This window comes from Capra hircus, chromosome 15 (assembly GCF_001704415.2).
Source record: "Capra hircus breed San Clemente chromosome 15, ASM170441v1, whole genome shotgun sequence".
NCBI lineage: Eukaryota > Metazoa > Chordata > Mammalia > Artiodactyla > Bovidae > Capra > Capra hircus.
In genome coordinates this window covers 76103679-76129617 of record NC_030822.1, presented here as the reverse complement: position 1 = coordinate 76129617, position 25939 = coordinate 76103679, and the positions used below count along the sequence as shown (strand labels likewise).

The following is a 25939-nucleotide window of genomic DNA, read 5'->3' as shown; positions in this document are numbered from 1 at the left end:
GCTCTTAAGAGTGCATGCCAGGGCCCTGCAGATACGTTTCCTACAGAATTCCTGCCTATTTTCACTTAACCATCATTAAACAGCACCTATTAAGTCTGACTTTAAAAAAAAGGATAGAGAAATTTTTTCTTCCTACTATACTCTTTACTTGAAAGAATCTAATGGAGTTTGGGGATAAGAATTTTTTATACTAGACCTCCTTTTCATTTGGCCTCAGAAGTCTGTCAAAGACCCAGATCTGGGAAAGGTCAAATATGACTGGGCCCCAAAGAACATACTTACCATTGGCTGTATTCAACCTCCCACGAACACTTCTACAACAAAATGATGACACTATTTTCTTAAATCCAAATGAAGATTTACATAATTTTGTTAAGAATGTTTGATATGGATTTTTAATTCAAATAGTATCTATAATATACAAACCAACTGGACAGATACTGTCATCTGAAAGAAATTCTCATAAATTTCACTATTATTTTAAAAAACTTTTTTTGGTAATTTGTTTTATGAATTCAACTTTTTAATAATTAGCATTTGAACTGCTTACAATGTGACAAGTACTATGCTTATGTACATAATCTCATTCTCATATAACTTTATGAAAGTTTATGGAAATTATAAAGCAGAACAACAACAACAAAAAAACTGGTGTGAAATGATGTAGTCTTTTTAAAGACCTTTTATTAAGATGTTTCTCACAAACTGGGGAAAAACTTTTATACCACTAAGAGAAAAATCCTTATGTTACAACACAACTGAAAAAGAACCAATGAGAATTTGGAAATGTAACTGTGATAAACTCCAGAGTTCCTGGTTTCCAGTTCTTTTCAACAATACTCTAAAGTAGTACTCAAGGCTTTCAGAAAGAATACCAGATCCAGTCACTCCTAAAATGATACATAACAGCATTAACACTGCTCCTTTAACTTCTCCTGTGTACACATATGTACACTAACACAGCTCAAACATAAATCTTACTTTTCATATAAACAGAGATTAAGATTAAATATTATATATGACACCTTTTTTTTTTTTTTTTTTTTTGCTGACAAAGCAAGAGATTTTATCAAGAAGGGGCACCCAGGTGGAAAGCAGTAGGGTGAGGGAACCCAGGAGAACTGCTCTGGCAGTCTTGGGTTTTACAGTGATGGGATTAGTTTCCGGGTTGTCTTTAGACAATCATTCTGACTCAGAGTCCTTCCTGGAGGTGCACGCCTTGTTCAGCCAAGATGGATGCCAGAGGTGAGGATTCTGGGAGGTGGTTGGACATGTGTTGTCTCATTTTGAGCTTTCCTAAGCTCTTCCGGTTGGTGGTGGCTTATTAGTTCCGTGTTCCATACCAGGACCTCCTGTCATAAAACAACTCTTGCAAATCGTTACTATGGTGCCTGGCCAGGGTGAGTGGTTTCAGTCAGTGTGCTTCCCGTAACAACTCCCTGCTGGGAGACTTCAAACTCAAGATCCTTCTTGGGAACTGGAGTGGAAGTCTCTTTCTTCTATAACTTCTTTCTGCTGTGCATGGGCGTAGGCCTGCCTAGCAAAGCAGAAGTCTCTCTCTACCTGATCTAAGTTGAGGTATTCTGTGCTTGAAACCAGCATTCACCTTGTAGTAACAGCAATTTAGCTTGCAACTGTTGGCTCCTCTCAGAGATGAAATAGACAGGGGCCAAACACGAAACTTAACAGGATGGTCATCACTGGTCCCCAGAAACAGGAGGCAACATTTGGGATGAGGGCTTCAGGGTGTGTGACTTTTTCCTGATTGGTTACTGGTGAGGCAACAGAGCGGTGCTCCAGAAATCTTGTGTTCAGCCTCAAGTTACCATCCTCCACCTGGGTGGGGGCCCCAGTTCTGCGGAACTCAAAGACATTGTTATGCATGTTTTTTTTAAGTAGGAACCAGGACCCTGTCTCAACGCTGTACCACTATTTGAAAAAGAACACAACTGAAAAAGAATCAGTGAGCATCTGGCAATATAACTGTGATAAACTCCAGAGTTCCTGGTTTCCAGTTCTTTTCAACTGTACTTTAAAGTAGTACTCAATGCTTTCAGAAAGAAGACCAGATCCAGTCACTCCTAAAATAATACATAATAGCATTAACACTGCTCTTTTAACTTCTTCTGTGTGTGCATATGTACACTAACACAGCTCAAACATAAACCTTACTTTTCATATAAACAGAGATTAAGATTAAATATTATATGTGACACCATTTTTTTTGAAACACGAGTACTAGTACCAAAGAAAGCAGAGAATACAAATGTTACTAATTAAGGAGTCAGTAATTCCTTTTTTTACTTCAAACAACATTTTAAAGATTTTTATATATAAGCTAACATACAGCTTATTTTTCTTTTATGAGAGAAACGTACGAACAGTACCCTTAATTATACCTCTGCAAATAGGGCATTTTCTTAGAGAAGGGGCACATTCCTGGCATACTACCAGATGACCACAAGGAATAAATACAATAGAAACTTCTTTGTCCATACACACTTTACAAGTTCTTTCTTCTTGCAGCCTTCTCAACTGTTCTTCCAGGGACAGACCTATAACAACAAAAACCTCAGTGAAATTCAGTTTCTACTTTACCTTCCATTAAAAAAATAAAAGGGTAGGGGCTTCCCTGGTGGCTCAGTGGTGAAGAAATCTGCCTGCCAACGCAGGAGACACAAGTTCAATCCTTGATCCAGGAAGATCCCACATGCCGTGGAGCAACTAAGCCTGTGCACCACAACTACTGAGCCCATGCTCTAGAGCCCAGGAGCCACAGCTATTGAGTCCATGCACTGCAACTACTGAAGCCGCTGCTCTGGAGCCCAGGAACCGCAACTACTGAGCCTGTGCTCTAGAACCCGGGAACCACAACTACTGAGCCTGTGCTCTAGAGCCTGGGAACCACATCTATTGAGCCCACGCACTGCGACTACTGAAGCCGGTGCTCTGGAGCCCGGGAACTGCAACTACTGAGCCTGTGCTATAGAACCCAGGAACCACAACTACTGAGCCTGTGCTCTAGAGTCTGGGAACCACAGCTATTGAGCCCACGCACTGCAACTACTGAAGCCAGTGCTCTGGAGCCCGGGAACCCCAACTACTGAGCCTGTGCTCTAGAGCCTGGGAAACACAGCTATTGAGCCCACGCACTGTGACTACTGAAGCCAGTGCTCTGGAGCCCAGGAACCGCAACTACTGAGCCTGTGCTCTGGAGCCTGGGAACCACAACTACTGAGCCTGTGCTCTAGAGCCTGGGAAACACAGCTATTGAGCCCATGCACTGCGACTACTGAAGCCGGTGCTCTATAACCCAGGAACCACAACTACTGAGCCTGTGCTCTGGAGCCCGGGAACTGCAACTACTAAGCCTGTGCTCTAGAGCCTGGGAACCACAGCTATTGAGCCCACACACCATGACTACTGAAGCCTGTGCACCCCAGAACCTGTGCTCTGCAACAGAAGCCACCATAATGAAAAGCCTGTGCACTACAATGAAGAGCAGCCTTCACACACCACAACTAGAGAAAGCCTGCGCAGGAACAAAGACCCAGCACAGCCAAAAATAATAAATAAATAAATAAATAATTTTTTTTAAAGGGTAATATTTTATGTTGGTCCCAAGTCTTAATTTTGTTTTACCTGAAACATCTGCTGGAATATACTTCATATTCTTTTCCACTGAGGAAAGAAAAACATACAAAAAACGTCACTCTAACATTCAGCCACAGAAATAAAATTTTGTCATGTGCAACAACACAGATGGGACCAGGAGTGTATTGTGCTTAGTGAAATAAGTCACTAAGACTTATTTCTATTACACAGAGAAACACTATGTTACCATGTATATGCGGAATCTAAAACATAAAACTAGTGAACATGACATAAAAGACACAGACATAGATCTAGAGAACAAACTAGTGGCGGCACTACTTCCAGTGGGGGTGGGCAAAACAGGGGTAGGAAGATTAGGAGGTACAAACTACTGTGTATAAAATAAACAAGCTACAAGGTCCATGTATAGCACAGAGAAATAGCCAATATTTTACAATAACTATAAATGGAATATAATCTAAAAAATTTTAAATAACTGTTGTATACCTGGAACTAACACAATACAGTAAACCACCTACACCTCAATTTAAAAAAATTTTTAAAGCATTACTCTACCAAATATAAGACTGCTTTGCCTACTACATATTATTTTTCCCCTACTATGTGTTGAATACATAGATTTTAGTTGTATATCATAGGGTATTATTTAGCCAAGCTACTCGGGCAATAAAAGACTTCACTTTTTTAGAACAAGTTAAATGTACACAGTTTCCTAACTGGATTCAATTTATTTATCAAACACAAACACGAGCACAATTCTAAAAATAACTGTACCACAAACTCACCAAACAAGTTCTTATACAATGTAGGGTCAATTTCCTTAAGACAGTTTTTGAAGATGTTGGCAGCACTATTTCCTTTAACTAAAACGGTATCAATCAGTTCTCTTGCTTGTAAAGGTATCTGTGTTTTTTGCTTAATAATATCATGCTCCTGTTTATTAATTACATTGGCCTTTAAAAGATTATCCAGGATAGGAAGCACACACGTCAACTGTTGAAAGAGAGCCATTCTATTCCTCCGAAGTAATGACAAATCATCTTCAATGTTAAAAAAAAAAAAAAAAAAAGAAAAAATGTATTAGATGATAAACTGCTCCAACCACACTCATAGTCACTAACAACCAACCCAATGAACAATTATGACACTAAATAGGAGCTAGAAAAAAAAGAACAAAATTACTTGTCTGCATCTTAATGTCTGTCATTTGGAAAACTTTCAGAAGATTTGGTATGTATATACTATACATACTATACTATGGCATAGTATGTAGTATACACATGGCCTCTGTTTTTGTAACCTACTTAAGTCTATATATTGGGTTGGCCAAAAACTTGCTTTGGGTTTTTCTGTAACATTTTATCTTTTAACATATCTTAGAATCCTGCTTTATCCTGCAGAAAGTAGGAAGAAAATTTTTGAGGATAGTATAAATGTGCCACCTCTATACTTTGCCCCAGTGAAATACTGACTTTTCTTTGCATTATATCACATTGTTTATAAGCATTTTCATATGAATTATCTCAGATAAAAAGATCCTATCAATTAAACAAGTCAGTTATGAATGTTTCTTATTTTCAGATAGGGTAAGAAAGACTCAGGAGGAATGAGTGAACTGTCCAATGTCACAGGAAGAATCAGTTGTAGAATCAAGTCTCCTAGTCTCTTCAACTTCATGTTTAAGAAGTAGTAAACAGGATTTCCCTGGTGGTCCCCTGGTTAAGAATCTGCCTGCCAATGCAAGGGACATGGGTTTGATCCCTGGTCCAGGAAGGTTCCACATGTTACAACTAAGCCTGTGCTCCCCAACTGCTGAGCCTGCACCCTAGAGCCCTGCACCTATTGAGCTCATGCAGCACAACCTCTGAAGCCCACAGGCCTAGAGCCAGTGTTCTGCACCAAGAGAAGACAGCGCAGTGAGAAGCCCGCACTCCACGACAGAGAGCAGCTCCTACTCGCTGCAACTAGAGAACAGCCTGCACTCAGCAACAAAGACCCAGAGTCGGGGGGTTGGAGTGGGGAATAAAAGCAGTAAGCAGTGCTGAAGAGTTTGAGCTGCAGAGTTAGGACAGACCTAGCTGCCCACACAGGCACAGCCACTTAGTGGCTATGTGCCGTAACCTTCATACACCTCAGTTTCCTCAACTGTAAAATGTAGATAATAATAGTACCTTTCTCAAAGAGTTGTAAGGATTAAATGAGATATATGTGAAGTATTTATCACAGTATCTGGCACATAGTTGGCTACCAATATTTTATAAATGTCTAGGTTTATAGCAATTTAAAAAGAATGCATATGAATCAAGCCTAGTCTTGTTTTTAAAGTAATGTTTTCTCCTTTAACCTTAAACCACACAAAATCCATAAATTTTTCAAAAACTTCCTCTTTTGATGCCCCAATCACCAATATTTAATTGCCTTCTTTCAGCTTTAAAAAAAAAAAAAGTTGCTGTTCAGTCCTTCTAATAAATACTCAGGGTTGATTTCTTTTTGGACTAAATGCTTTGATCTCCCTGCTGTCCAAGGGACTCTCAGGAGTCTTCTCCAGCACCACAGTTCAAAGGCATCAATTCTTTGGTGCTCTGCCTTCTTTATGGTCCAGCTCTCCCAACCGTACATGACCACCATAGCTTTGACTATACGGACCTTTGTCAGCAGAATGCTGTCTCTGTTTTCAACATACTGTCTAGGTTTGTCATAGCTTTCCTGCCAAGCAGCAATCATCTTCGGATTTCATGGCTACAGTAACCATCTGCAATTATTTTAAAGTCCAAGAAGAGGAAATGTGTCACTATTTTCACCTTTTCCCTTTCTATTTGCCATGAAGTAATGGGGCCAGATGCCATGATCTTAGTTTTTTTAATATTTAATCTTAAGCCACCTTTTTCACTCTTCTCCTTCATCATCATCAAGAGGTTCTTTAGTTCCTCTTTCCTTTCTGCCATTAGAGTGGTTTCATCCACATATCTGATGTTATTGAGGTTTCTCCCGCCTATCTTGACTCCAGCTTGTAACTCATCCAGCCTGGCATTTCTCACGATGTGCTCAGGGTATAGGTTAAATAAACAGGGTGACAACAGACACCCTTTCTCAGTCCTGAACCAATCAGTCATGCTTCTTGACTCGCATACAGGTTTCTCGGGAGACAGGTAAGATGGTCTGGTATTCCCCTCTCTTTAAAAAGTTTTCCACAGCTTGCTATGATCCACACAGTCAAAGGCTTTAGCATTTTGCACATCTCTGTATTTACAAGTTTAATGAAAAATAAAGAAGTCTATTGTAAAGTTGTTAAAAAAAAAAAAAAAGACCATTTCCTTGGGGTTGCAAAGAGTTGGACATGACTGAGTGACTGAACAACAACCAAGAAGTGAAACACACTACTCATCTCAAAATTATTAAAGTCCCTTCTCTGTCCACAACTTATATCCTTCTGCCTTAATAATTCACCTTACTACTAACAGATTTGTTCTTCACCTGATGCTGTAGCTCTATGTCATTTCCAACCCTATTAACAAGAGTTGTCTCCTGGCTTTGCTTATGTCCCATTCTAATCTATGTATCAGTCAGGTGTTTTAATTATCTTCTCTAATTAGCATCCTAAACTCTTCCTCTCTATTCTTTTTTTGATTATTAAGAAACAATTTCAAGCTGTAATTCAAGACTTTTCTCTGAACCTTACAAAGTACAAGAAAGTCACAAAACTATGGTGCCCAAGCTTATTAGAGTGATTTCATTTAACGTGTATTTTATTGTTGTTGTCATTCAGCTGGTCAGTCATGTCCGACTCTGCGACCCCATGAACTCTAGCACTCCAGGAGTCCTTCACTATCTCCCAGAATTTGCTCAAACTCAAGTCTCCTAGTCAGTGAGGCCATCCAACCATCTCATCTTCTGTCCTCCCCTTCTCCTCCTGCCCTCTGATTAATAATTTCACTATCGCTGGGCCCTTTCTTGCACGAAGACCCTCCCACTTCCCAAGACAATCTACTTAAAAAAATTTTTGATGTGCTAGGTAAAGGCGCTAAACTGTTTTACTTGTAACATCTCATTTAATTCCTATAGCTGCCCCATGCAATTTGTACTACTATCATCCCTGTTTTACAGGTGAGAAAACAAGAGTTCTGGTTAAATTAATCGCCAAGCTGGTAACTGACAGAGCCAGGATTTAAACACAAATTTGTCTCAACTAGAAATCAGACCTTAAACATTTTGCTACACAGCCAAATGATACAGTTCTCAAACTATTCCTATCATTACTTACAAGCTTAAAGAGAAAAAGTGTTTTCCAATCCGACAGTCAAATTTACACTATGTATGCAACCTTCACCTCTACTGGCCCTGTAACCCTATCTTTTTGCATACTAGTTTCCACAGCTAGTCTCTAAGCTCCTTGAAAGTAAGCACCATGAGAAGCACAGTACTTGGTACAGGTGATCATTTTCAGTTATTATTTGTTAAAGGAATGATTACTCAGAAGACTTGTTGTGGAAGTCTGAAGCTTAACATAATATGGATGAATACCAAAATCAATTCCCTACGATCTTTGGGTTGGGGAGGTGCTTCTTATCAAATCCTAGAATTTCATCATGATTTTATTTTTTCTATAAGGATCACTAAGCTAGGACTAGACAGTAAAATACCATGTTAAAAATATGATTTAAAGGAACTTTAAAAAAATAAGTAGAAATGAGACAGGCCCCCAGCTTTAAAATCTTACTTTTTCTAAACAGTTTAAATCTGTTAATGTAAGAGGAAGAAAGGCAATATAGCTCAAGAAAGAAATTATGACAAAATCCTCTGATTAGCATAAATCAGGGATCTTCTTGGGGAGAAAAAAAATGTTCAAAAAGAAAAAAAACTGTAGTCAGTGATTCTCAACTAAGGTAATACATTGCTCACAGTGAAGGGGATGTGAGGTTTGGAAATGACTGCTGGCTGCCACCAGTTAGTGGAGAGACAGGGATACTCGCTGTGCTGCAACACGTGAGACAATCCTATGAGACCTCAATGGAAATAATCCAGGGGACTAACATTCCCAAATACCTGATGCTGTTTCTTCAGTTTGTCTTTCCTTCTCTTCCTCCTCTTCTTCTTCTCTTTTCTCATCTTCAGCATTGAGAAGTGCTGACACAATATCATTAACTGTTTTGTAATTCTCTCCAGTTGTTAGGATTTTACTCTGAACTGTCCGTTTTACCAGGCTTCTACTAAAGCCCATTTCCAAGGCAGCTTTAACCACAGGTGTATTCATCATGACTGCATCGTCTGAAGAACTTTCTCCAGGTCCAAACTGAACAACTATTTTAAAAGATATATATTTGGGTAAATTCCATAAATATAAAAATATGGGGAAGAATAATGACTCTGATATAATCTTTACTCTAGGGGTGATTATATCCTGGTAATGGAGATGAGCTGTATGCACAAGTTACCTATAACTCCAACCAAAGTCTGAACCTGATAAGGATCAAATGAGAGTGCAGTTACAGGCTGCTCTTATTGTTGTTCAGTTGCTAAGTTGTGTCTGACTCTTCTGTGACCCCATGGACGATAGCCCACCAAGCTCCTCTGCCCATAGGAATTCCCAGGCAAAAATACTGGAGAGGGCTGCCATTTCCTTCTCCAGGGGATATTCCCAACCCAGGGATCGAACCCACTACTCCTGCATTGGCAGGCAGGTTCTTTACCACTGAGCCACCAAGGAAGCCCAGTAACAGGCTGTACTCTAAAAAAATAACAATTCCCACACCTTAGACCTACTTAATTAAGAGTCTTTAGGGATGGAACATAAGAATATCCTAAAAATTCCTCAAATGACTCTGTTGTACAGTTATTTTTGGAAACTGAGATGCTACACAAATTTAGAAGTGAGAATAATCTCAATTCAGCTAGGAAAGTGGGAGAAATCAACAAAGACTTAATGAAAAAGATCACACAAGAGTCTGAACCTGAAGGATAGACAGGACCTGAAGAGGTGGATATATGAAGCAGAAAAAACAAAGATGGGAAGAACATTAAAGTGGAAGACTAATTCACACAGAATACATCTAAAAACATGATTTTTAAAAATGTGATTAAAGAATTAAAATAATATGACTTCAGATAGCAACACATATTCTGAAGAAAATAAAGCAGAATAAGGTGTTAAGACAAACTAGGAAGCAGCAGGAGGACATTCAGGGTGATCTGAGAGGCATTCTCTGATAACAGGGTCTATGCCAGCCAATATGGCACTTTTGTGAAAATTATAAAAAGACATCATTCTTCAAGATACTTTACTGCCATCTGCTGGAAAACTGTTGTATAATAAACATAAATATACACTGTGTGTGTGCTCCCTTGCTCAAATGTATGTGGAACCCTGTCTGAATGGGTAACAGCAGAGCAAACAACTCTATGATAAGGAATGAGTGTGAGAATATCTGAAAGAAGTCTTTCAGGCAAAGAGAACAGCGAGTATAAAAGCCTCAAGTCAAGAGGAAAGCTTGATATTATTCAAGAAACAGTAAGGCAGTGCACAGTCAGAGAGTAGGTCAGAGAGTAGGGTGAGGCCTAGATCATGTAGAGCCTTGTGAGGAGTTTATATTTTAAGTCTGCTAGAATATTCTAGGACTGATAAAACTTGATTTGTTTTTTTCAAAAAATGATTCTGGCAGCTCTGTGATAAACTTTAGTGAGGTAAAATGGAATCAGGGAGACCTGTTAGGATTTTATGACAAAAGGTGATAGAAGCTTGAATCAGGTTAACAGTGGTGACGATGAAGAGAAGTGGTAAGATTTGGGACATATTATAAAGATGGAGATGAAAGGACTTTTAATAGCTTAAATATACAAAGTAAAAGGAGGAATCAGGGATGATGTCTAACTTAAGTCAACCTCAGCAAGTGGAGACCATTAACTGAGCAGGGAAGATCAGAGAAGAAGCACATCTGAGGTACGAAGGGCAAGGAGAAAATGTTTGCTCTGGTCCTATTAACTCTGAGAAATCCATTATAAACAAGCAGAGATTTAAACAGGTGGTTGAACATGCTAGTCTGCAGCTCAGGAAATGGAGAACTACCTTTGGGCTGAATGTTGAGGGGCACTCCATCACTTAAGAGGTTTGAAAAAGGAGTACCCACCAAAGGAAATTGTTCATGAACAACCAGGGAAATGGGAAAATCAACAATGTGGTGTCCAGGAAGCCAAGTGAGGATGATACCTTAAGAAGGATACAAGAGAGTAATGATAGCAAGATTGCTAATTAAGATGTCTCCCATCTGGATCCCTACTCAACAACAATTTGGAATCCATCCAAGGACCAAATTGCCCTTGTGAGAGGCTCTGTGATTGAGATATAAGATTCTGAAAGTCTGTATATTCCAAAACCAAGGAGAGCGATTTTGAGAAGACTGGCTTGTACCCAGGTGCTTGAATTTCTGACCATGGTCCCAGCGACAGACCCCCAAAACAGCTCTGTATCCATCAAAATTGACAAAAGAAGGGCCTCACCTGGCAAGACCAATCAGTAAAAACTGGAAATGGTGTTTGCTCCCTCAAATGTACAGATACTATGGCCAGGCTACATATAGCATATAAATATATAAATCAGGCACATACAACACCATCAAAAGAAACTAATAAACATCCAGACTGACCTCAAAGAAATGAAGATTTATGATTCGTCTCACAACGAACTCAACAGTCACCTTAAAGAAACTCAATAAAATTCAAGAGAACAACGGTAAACAACTAAATGAAATGAAAATAACAATGCATGAACAAAATCAGAAGTTTAAACAAGAAATAGAAACCAAAATCAGAAGTTTAATCAAAAGAAAGAAAAAAGAATCAAACAGAAAACCTGGAGCTGAAGAATAAAAGCACAGAACTGAAAATCAATAGAGAAATTCAACCGACTTGATCATGCAGAAAAAAAGAATGAGAACCCAAACGGAGATCATTTGAAATTAGCCAGTTATAGGAACAAAAAGAGAATAAAAAAGAGTGACGGAAGACCACATGAATTACAGGGCACCACCAAGCAGATGAACATCACAGGAATCCCAGAAGACAGAAAAAAGGGGTAGAAAGTTTACTTCAAGAAATAAACTTCAGTTCCCAAATCTTGGGAGAGATACGGATATCCAGAAATAGCAAGTACAGAGAACCCCAAGCAAGATCAGGCCAGAGATTATTCCAAGACACATTATAGTCAAAATATTAAAAATAAAAAGACAAAGAAAGCATTTTGAAAGCAGCAAGGAAAAAATGAATTATTACATACAAGGGAACTCCCCAAGGCTATCAGCACATTTCTCTGCAAAAACCTTCCAGGCTAGGACAGAAAGACTTAATATATCCAAGTGCTAAAAGAAAAACAAATGCCAACCAAGAACACTGGGAAATTAAAAATGAAGGTAGTCTTATTCAGGCTTCAGAAGTAGGGGAGCATACCTCTAACCGACTTCTGACCTTGCCTGGACTACATGCCTGCCTGCATGCATGAACATCAATCATTACCAGCAAGTTAAGCAGCACTTCAGATAAGAAAGGGAGTGGGTCTTGGATTTTTTTTTAACGAGTACTTTATAGTTGATTATTTATTTATTCATTTATTTATTTTTGGTTGCACTGGGTCTGTTTGCTGCACAGGCTTTCTCTAGTTGCAACATGCAGGTTTCGCACAGGCTCAGTAGCTGTAGCATATGGGCTTAATTGCTCTGCAGCATGTGGAATCTTCCCAGACCAGGGACTGAACTGGTGTCCCTGCATTAGCTGGTTGATTCTTAACTACTGGACCACCAGGGAAATCCAGCCTTAGAATTTCTTAAGCCCCGGGAACCTAATCAGGCCCCCAGAGTCTAAAGAACTTTATGACTCACAAGATGAAGCAAACAGCATTGCAAAAGTTAAAGAAAAACCTGAACTGCATTTTTGCATGCAAACTGTTATCAGTTTGTGGCCTAGGATCATAAGCAGGACCTCCCAAAGCTGCAATCTGAAGTCTGGCCTGTGTGGTGGATGTACTGACAGGACCCTTTCCCAGTTAGGACTCTAGACGGCTGTTACATGGGACTTCCAGCACTGTTCAATACTAGATTAACATGGGTATTGGCCCAATGTAGAGATGTATATCGGAGAAGGCAATGGCATCCCACTCCAGTACTCTTGCCTGGAAACTACCATGGATGAAGGAGCCTGGTAGGCTGCAGTTCATGGGGTCACTGAGTCAGACAGGACTGAGCGATTTCACTTTCACTTTTCACTTTCATGCATTGGGGACGGAAATGGCAACCCACTCCAGTGTTCTTGCCTGGAGAATCCCAGGGATGGCGGAGCCCAACGGGCTGCCGTCTGTGGGGTCGCACAGAGTCGGACACGACTGAAGTGACTTAGCAGCAGCAGCAGCAGAGATGTATATGCTATTACTTCTGTTTACTGTTTCTATTTCTTTTAATGACTGTACACTGAAATTAAGCCAAATTAATTACTGAATATTAAATATTGAAACTGCTTATTTGTGTGTAACAAGCAGTTTCTTTTGTTAACGAATCCTTTGAAACCAAAATAAAGTACAACTTTCAGCAAAACAAATACTGGCAAAATTGTCCTTCAGAAATGAAGGAAAAATAAAGACATTCCAGTCAAACAGAAGTTGAGAGTTCATGAATATGAAACCTGTTTTATAAGAAATGCTAAAATGATTTCTTCAAGTTAAAATGAAGAGACCTTAAGTAATAACATGAAAACATATAAAGGTATAAAACTTAACTGGTAAAATCAAGTATGCAGGTCAAATTCAAAACACACTATACTGTAACTGTATGTCTAGTGTAAGTTAAAAAAATAGTAATACATTTTGCACAGCAAAGGAAACCATAAACAAAACAAAAAGACAACCTATAGAATGGGAGAAAATATTTGCAAAGTGACTGACAAGGGATTAATCTCCAAAATATACAAAGAGTTCATGCAGCTCTATGTAAAAACAACAAACCCAATCAAAAAGAGACAGAAGATCTTCTAAAGACATACAGATGGCCGAAAGGCACATGAAAGGATGCTGAGCATCACTAGTTATCACAGAAATAGAAATGAAAACTACAATGAGGTATCACCTCACACTGGTCAGAACAGCTAATAACAAAGTCTACAAAAATAAATACTGGAGAGGGGGTGAAGAAAAAGAGAACCCTCCTTCACTATTGGTGGGAATGTACATTGGTTATAACCACTATGGAGAACAGTATGGAGGTTTCTTAAAAAACTAAAACTATAACTACCATATGACTCAATAATCCTACTCCTGGGCATATATCTGCAGAAAACCATAATTCAAAAACCTCAACTGTTCACTGCAGCATTATTTACAATAGTCAAGACATTGTTATTTAGTCACCAAGCTGTGTCTGACTCTTGTGACCCCATAGACTGTAGTCCTCCAGGCTCCTCTGTCCATGAGATTTCCCAGGCAAAAGTTCTGCTGGAATGGGTTGCCATCTGCTTCTCCAGGGGATCCTCCCAACCCAGGGAGGGACTGATCAAATCCACACCTCCTGCTTTGCAGGTGGATTCTTTACCACTGAGCCACCTGGAAAGCCCAGCCGGACATGGAAGAAACCTAAATGTCCACTGACAGAGGAATGGATAAAGAAGATGTACATACATATAATGGAATTCACTCAGCCACAAAGAAAGAAAGAAATAATGCCATTTGAAGCAACATGAATGGACCCAGAGATTAACAAACTAAGTCAGACAGAGAAAGACAAATATCATATGATATTGCTCATATGGGATATCTAAATGTTTTTAAAAAATGATTTAAATTAACTTACAAAACAGAAACAGACTCATAGATTTCAGAAACAAACCTATGACTGCCAAAGAGGAAACTCTGGGGAAAGGGATAAATTAGGAGCATGGGATTATCATACACACACTACTATATATAAAAGAGATAACCAACAAAGACCTATCGTACAGCACAGAGAACTCAATATTCTACTACAAACTATATGGGAAAGGAATCTGATAAAGAATGAATATATAGTATCACAGAATCACTATGCCGTACACCTAAAACTACATAACACTGTAAATCCACTATATTTCAACAAAATTTTGTTTAAAAAGGAGTACTATAGAAAAATACAGAAAAATAAAAAACAATACTAACAACTACAACTCCAGTAATTTGTTACTAGATGCAGAATATAAAGAGATATAAAGTAGGACATCAATAGTGTAAAACATGGGGTGAGGATACGTAAACTGTAGAGTTTCTCTAAACGATTGAAGGTAAGTTGTTACCAGCTTAACACAGGCTATCATATCTGTAAGATAGTTTACGTAAGCGTCATGGTAAACACAAAGAAAAAACCTACAGTAGATACAGAAAATACAATAGAGAAATTAAAGTACACTACTACAGAAATTAAGTCAGAGATGAAGACAGCCAAGAGAAGAAATGAACAAAGGAATTAAAAAAAAAAAACAGTCAGAAAACAATTAACAAAAACACAGCAAAAAGTCCTTATATATCAGTAACTATTTTAAATGTAAATAGACTAAATTCTCCATCAAAGACACAGAATGGCTGAATGGATTTAAAAACCCCATAAGACCTAACAGTATGCAGCTTACAAAAGAATCACCTTAGCTTTAAGGACACAGAAAGACTTGAAGCGGAAAGATATAAAAGGCTGAAAGTGAAAAGATTAAAAAGTTCTATGCAAATGATAATCAAAAGTGATGGGGAGTTGCTCTACTTACATAAAGTAAAATAAACTTTCAGTCAAAATTAGTGCTAAGAGACAAAGAAAATCACTATACACGGTGATGAAGGGGTCAACTCATCAAGAATACATAAAACAACTATAAACTTATATGCAACAAAACACTGGCACATCTAAATACCCAAAGCAAGTATTAGCATAACTAAAGGGAGAAATACAGAGGAATATAATAATAGAAGGGAACTTTAATATCCCACTCCCAACACTGGTTAGATCATCCAGACAGAAAGTTAATAAGGTAACAGCAGACTAAATAACACTTTACACTAAATGCCAGATGTAGCTAAAATTATAAACTATAATCAGAATATGTATTTCCTACCCTTGCACTAAAATACTACATACCAGGCAAATACTTTTCTAGCCCAATTCTCAAATCATGTAACCCGGGCCTTTCCAAACATGATAGTTTACACCAAATTTTCCCTCTTTGGAGGGCTTACTATTTGCTCCTCTCATTTGGTATTCCTATTTTGTCTCCCCAATTAGAATATGAGCACTTTAAGAACAAAAACTAGAATACTTCCAAGAATCCTCTAAAAATGTCATGAATCTTAGAAGATAGATGTGTGTGTATGTGCTCAGTCGCTCAGTCATGTCCGACTCTCTGCAACCCCATGGACTGCAGCCTGCCAGGCTCCTCTGTCCATGGAATTCTCCAGGCAAGAATACTGGAGTGGGTTGCCATTCCCTTCTCTAGAGAATAGAAAACATACATAATATTTATTAGCTAACTTCTTAGCACTTTTTTCTATAACCCTAGAAATCCTTTATATACAAACTTTTATTTTCAATACTCTTAAATCCTATTCTTTATTTGGGATATTTTCATACATACTTGGTGGATCAGCATTTTCATCTCCAGGAGTATTTGCAGTTGACAACAGCTATGAAACAGGAAAAAAAAATAGATAAAATCCAGAATCTCAAACAATCTGAGCATAGCAACATTAAGGTAAGTTTATCTTAAGTACTATGCACATGCTTTGAAAACTGGGTAGTTTACATACTGCACTTTGCTATGCTTTATCTTAATCACCATAAAATATTTCCCTAAACTTCAGTTAATTCCATATTAGAATTTAAGTATCAGGAAAGCAGGAAAAAGTATTAATGGTTTCTCATTCCACTTAGAAAGTTGTATTTCAGCTTAACCACTCTCTGAGGTTCCAAATTCCTAAAAAGTTATTTTTTGTTTATTTTTCTCAAAAAGACGGAGTAGATACTAGAGACTCTTCTCCAACCCTACCACAAATTTGTACAGGGGCAGGTTATGTGACTTTTCAAAAAAATAAAAAATAGTTTTTAAAAGCCATGAACAAACAAGGTAGTCTGAAAATAAAACTTAAAAGTGTCATTAAGATGGACATAAAACATATAACTATAATTAACTTTAAAAAGATATAAAGATCACTTTTGATCATATTTTGTAATTGTTATCTAGGAGAATCCAATGTTGCCAATTATAAAAACATATTTACCTGTTCAAGAAGATGAGGATATCTAGCTTGAATCTCACTAACAAACTCCTGCCCTTTCATGCGTATCAAGAACTCACACCTAAAACATAAGAGGAAAATTTTTAAAATTCTTTTATGCCAAAAATATACTCTCATCATTCTAGAAAAGCGGTTTTCAAACTCTTGGACTATATCCCATAGTACAAACATTTTACATCACAACCTAGTACACATATACACCTAACGGAAACAAACTTCTCATAAAACATCATAAATTTTTACTATGTATTGATACATTTTGATTTTTTTTATTACATTAATACAACAATAAAGGAGTCTGGACCTCAAAGGAGAAAATGCTGTTCTAGACAATTTACTTTGCGAGTTTAACGTAAGTTTCAGGAACTATAATGTGGTATGCCTAAAATATGATCTTTCACAAAATGACTGCTAATCTTTCTCCACTGTCCACTCTTCCATTATACAGGAAGCACAAATCCCCTAAAAAAATAAAGAGTATCAAGTATTTTCATCTATATATACTGTGACAGTGTTTCCCAAATACTTGCTTTCAAATTACTAGAATTTCTCAATGGTTATTCCAGGAAGTTCATATAACATTTGTTTCTATTTCTTCCCTTTTGTTTTTTCAACAAATGGACATAGACAACTCAATATTCATAAATATTAGCCTTTATCTATGTCCATACTGTACACAGAAACAAACTAAAAATGGACCAGATGCTTAAATACAAAACCTGAAACAATATAACTTCTAGAAGAAAACACAGGAGACAATCTTTTTGTCCTTAGGTTAAGTAAAGATTTCTTAGCTAATAAACCAACAGCATAATCCATAAAAGATAAATTGATAAACTGACATCATCAAAATTAAAAACTTCTGCTCATCAAATACACTGTTAAAAAGATAAAAAAGAAAGTCACAGACTGAAATGTTCCAGAACACACCTGATGCAGAACCTGTATCTAGAATACATTAAGAACTCTCAAAACCTAGCAATTAAAAAAAAAAAAAAAACTTCTTGAAAAGAGACACTTCATCAAAGAAAACACAGTTCCAAGAATGAAGAACCCACAGATACAAAGGGCTGACTCTACTATGTCTTACGAGGAACTTGAGCACCCATGGATTTTGGTTTCTTGAGGGGAAACCCTGGGAGTGTCCTGGAACCAATTCCTTGCTGACACTGAGGGACAACTTACATAGACAACAAATAAACATCATTAATCACTAAGGAAATGCTAATTAAAATCACAGTGAAATACCACTACACATCTATTAGAATGGCTAAAATAAAAAAGATACTACCACATGTCATTAAGAATCTGGAATACTTGGAGGTCTCATACATTTCTGGTGTGAATTTAAAATGATACAGCCACTTCAGAAAACAATCTGGTAGTTTCTTCTAAAGTTACAATGGTAAATAAAACTTGCCATCCAACCCACTAATCCCAATTCTAAGTATTTAAAGTATTTACCTAAACGAAATGAAAACAAGTTCACAAAGGTTTACTAATTTTTATAGTGGCTTTACTCATTATTGCTCCAAAATGGAAACAACCCAATGTCCTTCAGGTGGTGACTGAGGTAGATTTAGTAGAGATCATGTAAACATGCTCATGACTCAAGTCATCATGCCGAGAACACAGCTTGTCATTGTTCCTGATCTTAATATAGGTCTAAATTATTTTTATTCTGGGATTAACTTATAATGACTAAAGATAGGAAGTATACTGAACATTGGCTGCTCCATATTTCCTCCTTCCAATAAATTCTATGAGGACTAAGATTTCTGTCTTGTCTTATTCACTGTTAATATCTCCAGCATCTAAAGTAGTATTCACAAGCATACAGGGAAATAGGTGAAAGTGATTTATTTAGATATAAAATTCAATGATTAAATAAGCCATGGGGACATAATATACATACAGCAAAAACAATGCGGTTAAAAGCAATTATGACTTTGTTGTTGAAGTGTTAGTCGCTCAGTTGTGGCTGAGTCTTTGTGAACTCCATGGACTGTAGCCCGCGAGGCTCCTCTGTCCATAGAGTTCTCCAGGCAAGAATCCTGGAGTGGGCAGACATTCCCTTCTCCAGAGGATCTTTCCCACCCAGAGATCAAACCCAGGTCTCTTGCATTACAGGCAGATTCTTTACTGTCTGAGTCACCAGGGAAGCCAAAAGCAATTTTTATACTTCAAAGAAAAAAAAAATTTTAATATGGTCAATAATATTGCAATAACTGTATAGGGGCAGATGGTCACTAGGCTTATCATGGTAACAACATTATATATGCAAACATCAAATCAGGACACAGCACACCTGAAACATATTATGTATGTTAACTGTATTTCAATTTTTAAAAAATGATATTAGAAGGGGGAAAAAAAGATCATCATGATTTTCCACTGTACTTCTAACTACTTATTCCTAAGACTCTTGCCACCAGATAATGCTGTGACTGTCATGAATTATCATGCTCAATCAACAGGATCCCAGTATTCTTACTGGTCTGCTGCAAAAATCAGCCTTTATCTACCAGTTTCAACCTCATATGTAATAACAGTACCACAATTTTTGCCTTTCTCTTTAATTTGGTTCTTCTTCGTTTTGCTTTGGATTGACTTTTCATTTGATTCCACAGTTGTGTAAATATTAGTAATTATGAAAAAGGAAATTCTTTTGAATGATTATGAATAAAAATGTTGAGAGAAATAACAGAAGTAAAATAGTAGCTAGTAGGCATACAAATATTTAATAAGCGAATAAATAAACTGTGTTAAAATACAATGATAATGATTATCCACTTTGGATTTTCATTTTCTGAGATGAAAGACTATCCACAATTGAAATTTGTTGTTTTCAGAAGTGTTTACAAAAAGCACTTCTGGCCTTTTCCCTTATGTAACCATTTCAAGCAAAACACTAATTACAGAAGTAAACCAAGATTTTGTTTGGTCTTGTTTTCTAAAGGAAAAATTATAGCAAATGAAACACTGTTAATCAGAAAGCTGTTTTTGTCTTTTTAATATAGTATTAAATTCCAAATTACAGAATAAGCCAATCTCGTAGAGCCAAGGACAATCAAGTCATTTAAAATTCTGACAACTGGGAATTTCCTGGTGGTCCAGTAGTTAGGACTTGGTGTTTTCACTGCTGTTGCCCAGGTTCAATCCCTGAATAAGGACTGAGATCCCAGAAGCCACACAGAGACGCCAAAATTAAATACAATTATGACAATAAAACATGATTTTTCCTACAAAAATAATTTAGAGATTCCTCATTATTAGGAAAGTCACTCACCAGTCGAAACATTATCTATATGATATGATTCCACTCTTATAAAGTACCTAAAATAGTTGAATTCACAGAAGCAGAAAGTAGAATGGTGGTTGTCAGGGGCTGGGAATATAAGGAATTAATGAAATGAATACAAGATTCAGTTTGGGAAGATAAAAAAAGTTTGGAAATTGACAGTAGTAATGAATGAGGAATAAGATGAATGTACTTAATGCCACAAAACTGTATACTTAAAAATGGATAAAGTAGCAAATTTTATGTCATCTACATTTTACAATTTTTTAAGAAGACAGTATTACCTATTCCAAATTCCTCATTTTATAGATGAGGAAAGGCTCAAAGGGGTCACATGACTTGTCCAAGTTCATACAACTACTCAATAACATTCCACCCACAGCACTGCCTCTAAATTCTTTCCAGGCTATAGTAAAAAAAAAAATAGGACATACTGGTAGAAACAGAGTGACTAAAGAGAGATACATGACATATCACAAAAAGATAAAACTGTACAGAAAAAAATAATTTACAATTATAATCACTTAAAACTGATTATACAATTAGGTTTTTATTATATGCATTTTTATATTTGTCCTATTCCTAGATTCATTTAATGTCCCTTGTTTTTCTTTTTCCTTATCTTTTTCTAACGTATCCCCTTTTTGCTCTACTTTACATATTTTTATAATACTTTAAACAAAATGGAAAATACATAAATGTAATGTATGGCCACAATTGTGAATGAGGCATCAAGAATAAGTTAAATTATATCCTGAACACATGGTTTATAAAAGAAAAAAATCACAGAATATTCTACATTTTTCTACCAAAATAACTGTTACAATTTGGTGTCTTAAAAGGCTAATTCTCTAATGGTATAAAGCAGCTTTCTTATACTGAAATGTAAACTTAAAATACACAAACATGCCTACATCTTTTACGCACAGAGTTGTATATACAAATACCTTTCAAAACAATTACCTTGGAAACCATTTGGCGTGTTCTACCCATGGGTCATCTCCAGATTCCCAACACCTTAAGCCACCATCACAACAAAAGCACTTGACATCATCATTGCGACCTAAAGAAAACACAAGAATAACTGAATACACACGTGTTCTAATATATTAATCAAAATGAACTAGATAAAACATACAGCTATACATTCTCTTACCTACATAATAGAAACCAGCACTTGCAAGCTGCTCGGGCTGAACTGGTACAGTAGATGGCCAGTACATAAATGTTCTCAGGCGCGCTGCATGTGTCTGCATACTCAAATTGGAAATGCTGAACCTCAGCGTTTCCAGAGAATTTTCCAAAAATGGACAGTTGGGAAAATTTCTCTGGTGTTCTAACATAGCATCATCCTTTGGTTCCCAGTTATTTAGCGTCCCACCACAGGCAAAACAGGCTACCCTGTCTCCAGGTCCTATATAATAAAAGCCAGCTCTTGCCAATTCTGACGGTGACAGAAAGGTTAATGGCCACATTTGATAAGTAAGAAATCTCGCTTCTTCAGTACTCATGGCGTAACTGTAGGGGTTAGTCCTCAGTGGGGAAAAGTCTTCGACTGCTCGAGAATTAATACGGTTTGGTGAAAGGTTGGAATAAGAACCACTGAATGATCTACCATGTTCCAAAGTGGGTGATAATGAGTGAGTAAAACTGTTTCTCATTGGAGAAGAAGCATTCTTAGAAGTAGATTCCAGACTAGTAACAGAAACTAGATTCTGAACAAAGCTACAGCTCGGATACAGTTGTTTATGCTTCTCAATAGGATTGTCTCCTTGTTTCCAGTTATCCAGCATCAGGCCACAACAGAAGCATTTGACCTTGTCATTCACACCAGTGTAATAAAAACCAGCACGAGCAAGACTCCTTTCTGAGACAGGAACACCGGTGGGGAAAGTTGAATATGTAGACATTCGGTAGAGCTCACATGAAAAGTCGTATGTCATTTTTTGTTTGTTGCCACTTGTCCAATTTGACAAGACTGTGCTATCTTCCATCACACTCTTAATTTTTCGATATGAGGGATCCAGGACAAGTCTTTGGGAGGTAGTTTTGTGCATGAGTGATTTTTACTTTTTGACAGCAAAAATCCTTTACATGAAATTTTTCTTCTCTTCACATTAGATTTTTTTTTTTTTACCATAAAAAAGAATCAAACGATAGGCTCCTACTTACATAAAATTCACTACACCTTCTTTACTGGATTTACATCTGAATTTACACTCAGGTAGGATGACTCTCTCTCCTATATTATCAAAATACTATTTAATACTCTTTAGGACTATATTAACTCAAGTGCTATCTCTGTTCACTATTTGGTATAATACTAAACAGACTGAAAGAAGTTGAGACACTTTTGAAAATATAACACTCCTTGATTTTTCAAGGAAGTTTATATTCCCAAAATTCTAAACAAAGACACAATACTTATGCCTTTTATTTGCTTTTGGTTACAAATTACAAAGCCTGGATATCAAGCCAATTAATGGCCATCCTACAAGAGAAAAAAACTATATGCAGACTTCTTTCCCTCCAAGCACTTTAGTATATTTTTTATAAAAAAATCTTTTATTCTAGTAAACAATAAGTCTTCATATGGTCACATTATCTAAAGGCTAATTTCACATAGCTTATCATCATAGTATTTACTTAAGAAAGTTAAAGTAGCTTCAGTTAACAATTTTGGAGGATGTCAACACTTACAAGCATTGCTGAACCTAAATCTGTTATACTGTGCACGATGTTAAAACTCACCAGCTGCTAACTCATCTTTGTTAATACTGTCTATATTTGTTTTCATTTTCTGCACCATTAATATTATGTTGTCTTTCTTCCTAACTTTGCATACCACTTTATTATATTTGGTCAACTGAAGGTATTGTCTCCATAAACTTAACTAGTTAATCATAAAGTTTCTACAGCAGAACCTTTTTACATAATTTGTCTTTCATTTAAGAATCATGCACCTATAATATCACTCATTTTGTTTTTAAAGGTAAATCAAGTTTATCAAGATACAGCTTGACTGTTCTAGTATTATCACAAATGCCTAACAAGATACTCTACCACCAACACTGCTCATGCATAATATGCCACTAATTCTACTAGCAGCAGCAGCCTTGTTTCTGAAAACCCTTCATATTTTAAAAGTATAAGTCATACACAAAATTACACTCTGCAGAATTCAAACTATATCCCTTTATAAAGTTTCTGGGTGTCCATAATGGGATTTATTACTGCAGGGGAAAAAGTGAGGGGGAAAAATGTAGATCTTCAGGGCTGTAAATCTGAAAAGGAAAAACAAAGGCTATTTTAGAAAACTGCATTTTCACCGTGAATACAATTTATATATTCCTTTCAACTTATTCAATAAATTCTAAAAGCGATTTACTTTAGATAATACATCTTAAATTTCAGCAATTTGTCACCAAAACTAATTAGAAAATCTCTTTATCAAAATAAATGCAATATATTGCCCATAGCATTAAATATGCATTTCTTTTAACGTACAACTTTGAAGAAAGATGGACACAGAAACCTATTTTGTTCTTGGTCTCCTCTCTTCCTCTGGTGACAACTTTAATACATACTTTAAGGATAATATCTCTGGCAGTTTGCTAGAGGCAAAGGGGCACTAGTGCTGAAAGAGAGGGCACCCATCAGCAACAGTGCAGCAGTTATTTAGGCGATTTAATACACACAACCCATTCCAGTATTGCCTGGAAAATTCCATGGACAGAGCAGCTTAGCGGGCTACAGCCTCTGGGGTCGCAAAGAATCGGACACGAGTGCGCGCTCACAATGTTCTTTATTCTTTAATATCAAGTTTCTCCAGAACTCGGAAAACTCACCAGTGAGAGTAAAATGTGTCAGGAACTCGTTAATACATGATGACCCTTTTAACTCTACAACGCCCTACAACGCCCTTACAATCCAAAGGAGCAGCCACAGAAAGTAGCTCAAAAACAACACACCCCACAACGGCTCTGTGAAACACTGGCCTTGGGAATGCGACCCCTTGCAAGAAAGCTTCTGTTATACCAGAACTTGGCGTTCTGTCTTAAAAGACTTTTGTCCACCGCCACCCTACAGTGGTTTGCCCTCTTAAAGCAAACTTGCGGCTTCGGGGGTTGAGGCCGAGAGACAGACTGCAAGGGAAAAGAAGGGAAACCGGAGTTTTAATTTCCCAGCGCTATTTCTCACAACACAGTGGACCACGAAAGTGGCAGAGCGCGGCTGGAGCGATCTGAAACAGGAGACCCCGCTCCCACCGACTGTTCTCCTTCGAACACACTAAACAAAACACCACCGAGGGCTAAGTTTAAAACCCTGCAGAAGCTTGACCAACATCTTGGGCTGAGTCCAATGGCCACAAAAGTGGGCGGCGGCCAGCGGAGGCTTGCCAGCAGGTCAATTTAAAAAATTTACTTTCGACTGCAACTTTTGGAGTTGGGGCTTCCGAATGAAACAGAATCTGCAAGAGGAGACCGGAGAGCTCGCTGCGACCCCCTAGCTCCCGGTCGATGGGCCCCGGCCCTGTCATCCCAATCCTCCCAAGCCCCACAGGCCCGCGCGCCCCCAGCCGCCTCGCACCGCGGGGCCCGGAAGGAGCTGCACTCACCGCAAGGCCGACGCAGCAAACGCGGAAACGGCTTAGCCTCCCGGAGCCTCCTCGGCCCCTTGAACAACGACGCCGGCAGAAGGGGGCGGCCGGGTGGCTGGGCTCCAGCGCGCCACAGGCTCCCCGCCCGCGCGAGGCCCACGCCGACGCCCGCTGACGTCAGCGCGCCGGCCGGGATCACGTCACGCAGCCCGAGGGCGCCGGGGTGGCTGAGGGCGGAAGTGCGAGTCTGGCGCGGCTCGGGGAGTGCGCGCGGGCGGGAGGGCCCGGCCATAGGTCAGCTGGCGGGGGCTACGAGCCGGGCCTCAGCTTGGTAATCGGACCTTTCATCTCGCGGCGTGGGCACTTTTGACGTTTCGTTCCCTCGCCGTTCCTGACCTTCTCCTGATGGGCACGTGACGAAGCGCGAGCCGCAGGAAGCCCTGCAGAAACGCCCCCGTTCGGGCGAAGCGCCTCTCCCCGGCGTCGCGCGTTCGGGGTCCGGCTCGGGCCGACTCCGAGTGAGGCCTCCCGTCAGCGCGGGTGACCATGTCCGGGGTGGAGGCAACCTGCCGGCGTTTGGGCTTCCATTAAATGAATAGTTGTAACGGTCTCAGCGGCTGCGTACCGTCAACCTTCGACAGCTGGCCGTGGAAATGGAAAAAAAGTGTTGGACGGCAGAACAGCATCAGAGAATAAATTTTATAATCAGACACTGTATCTTTTATTTTTAAACATTTGTTTTTCTGTCCTGGAGGCGGAATAACTGACGAAAGTGTTCTAATTTCAGAAAGTCATCACGAGCAACAGGAACCACGTTTCAGACTAGGCCTCACTCCTTTTTTTAATCTGAATGTGGCTAGGATGGAATGTATACATTCATACATTGTTGTTCTGTCGCCAAGTCGTGTCTGATTCTTCGCAACCCTATGGACTGTAACACAGCAGGCCTGCCTGTCCCTCACCATCTCCGCAGAGTTTGCCCAAGTTCATGTCCATTGAGTTGGTGATGCTAGCCAACCGTCTCATGCCCTGTGGCGCTTTTCTTCTGCCCTCAATCCCAAAATCAGTCAGGGTCTTTTCCAATGAATGGGTACATTCATACACATGTATATGTTAGTCGTGAAGGAACCACAGAGGAGCCTTT

At 38.4% G+C, this 25939-nt stretch overlaps 1 protein-coding gene across 2 annotated transcripts; it reads right to left on the bottom strand.

Moving 5' to 3' along the window:
• Positions 650-24987, bottom strand: BIRC2 (baculoviral IAP repeat containing 2). Of its 2 annotated transcripts, XM_018059894.1 has the most exons (9): positions 24814-24987; positions 21352-23479; positions 21159-21258; positions 16877-16955; positions 16234-16282; positions 8659-8913; positions 4401-4655; positions 3643-3681; positions 650-2555 (listed from the first exon to the last, which is right to left on the bottom strand). In XM_018059894.1, exons 2-9 carry the CDS (start codon positions 22250-22252, stop codon positions 2362-2364), a joined length of 1872 nt encoding a protein of 623 aa, XP_017915383.1. In that variant the 5' UTR covers positions 22253-23479; positions 24814-24987; the 3' UTR covers positions 650-2361. The 2 variants fall into 2 exon arrangements, with proteins under 2 accessions (XP_017915383.1, XP_017915384.1); XM_018059895.1 differs by lacking the exon at positions 8659-8913.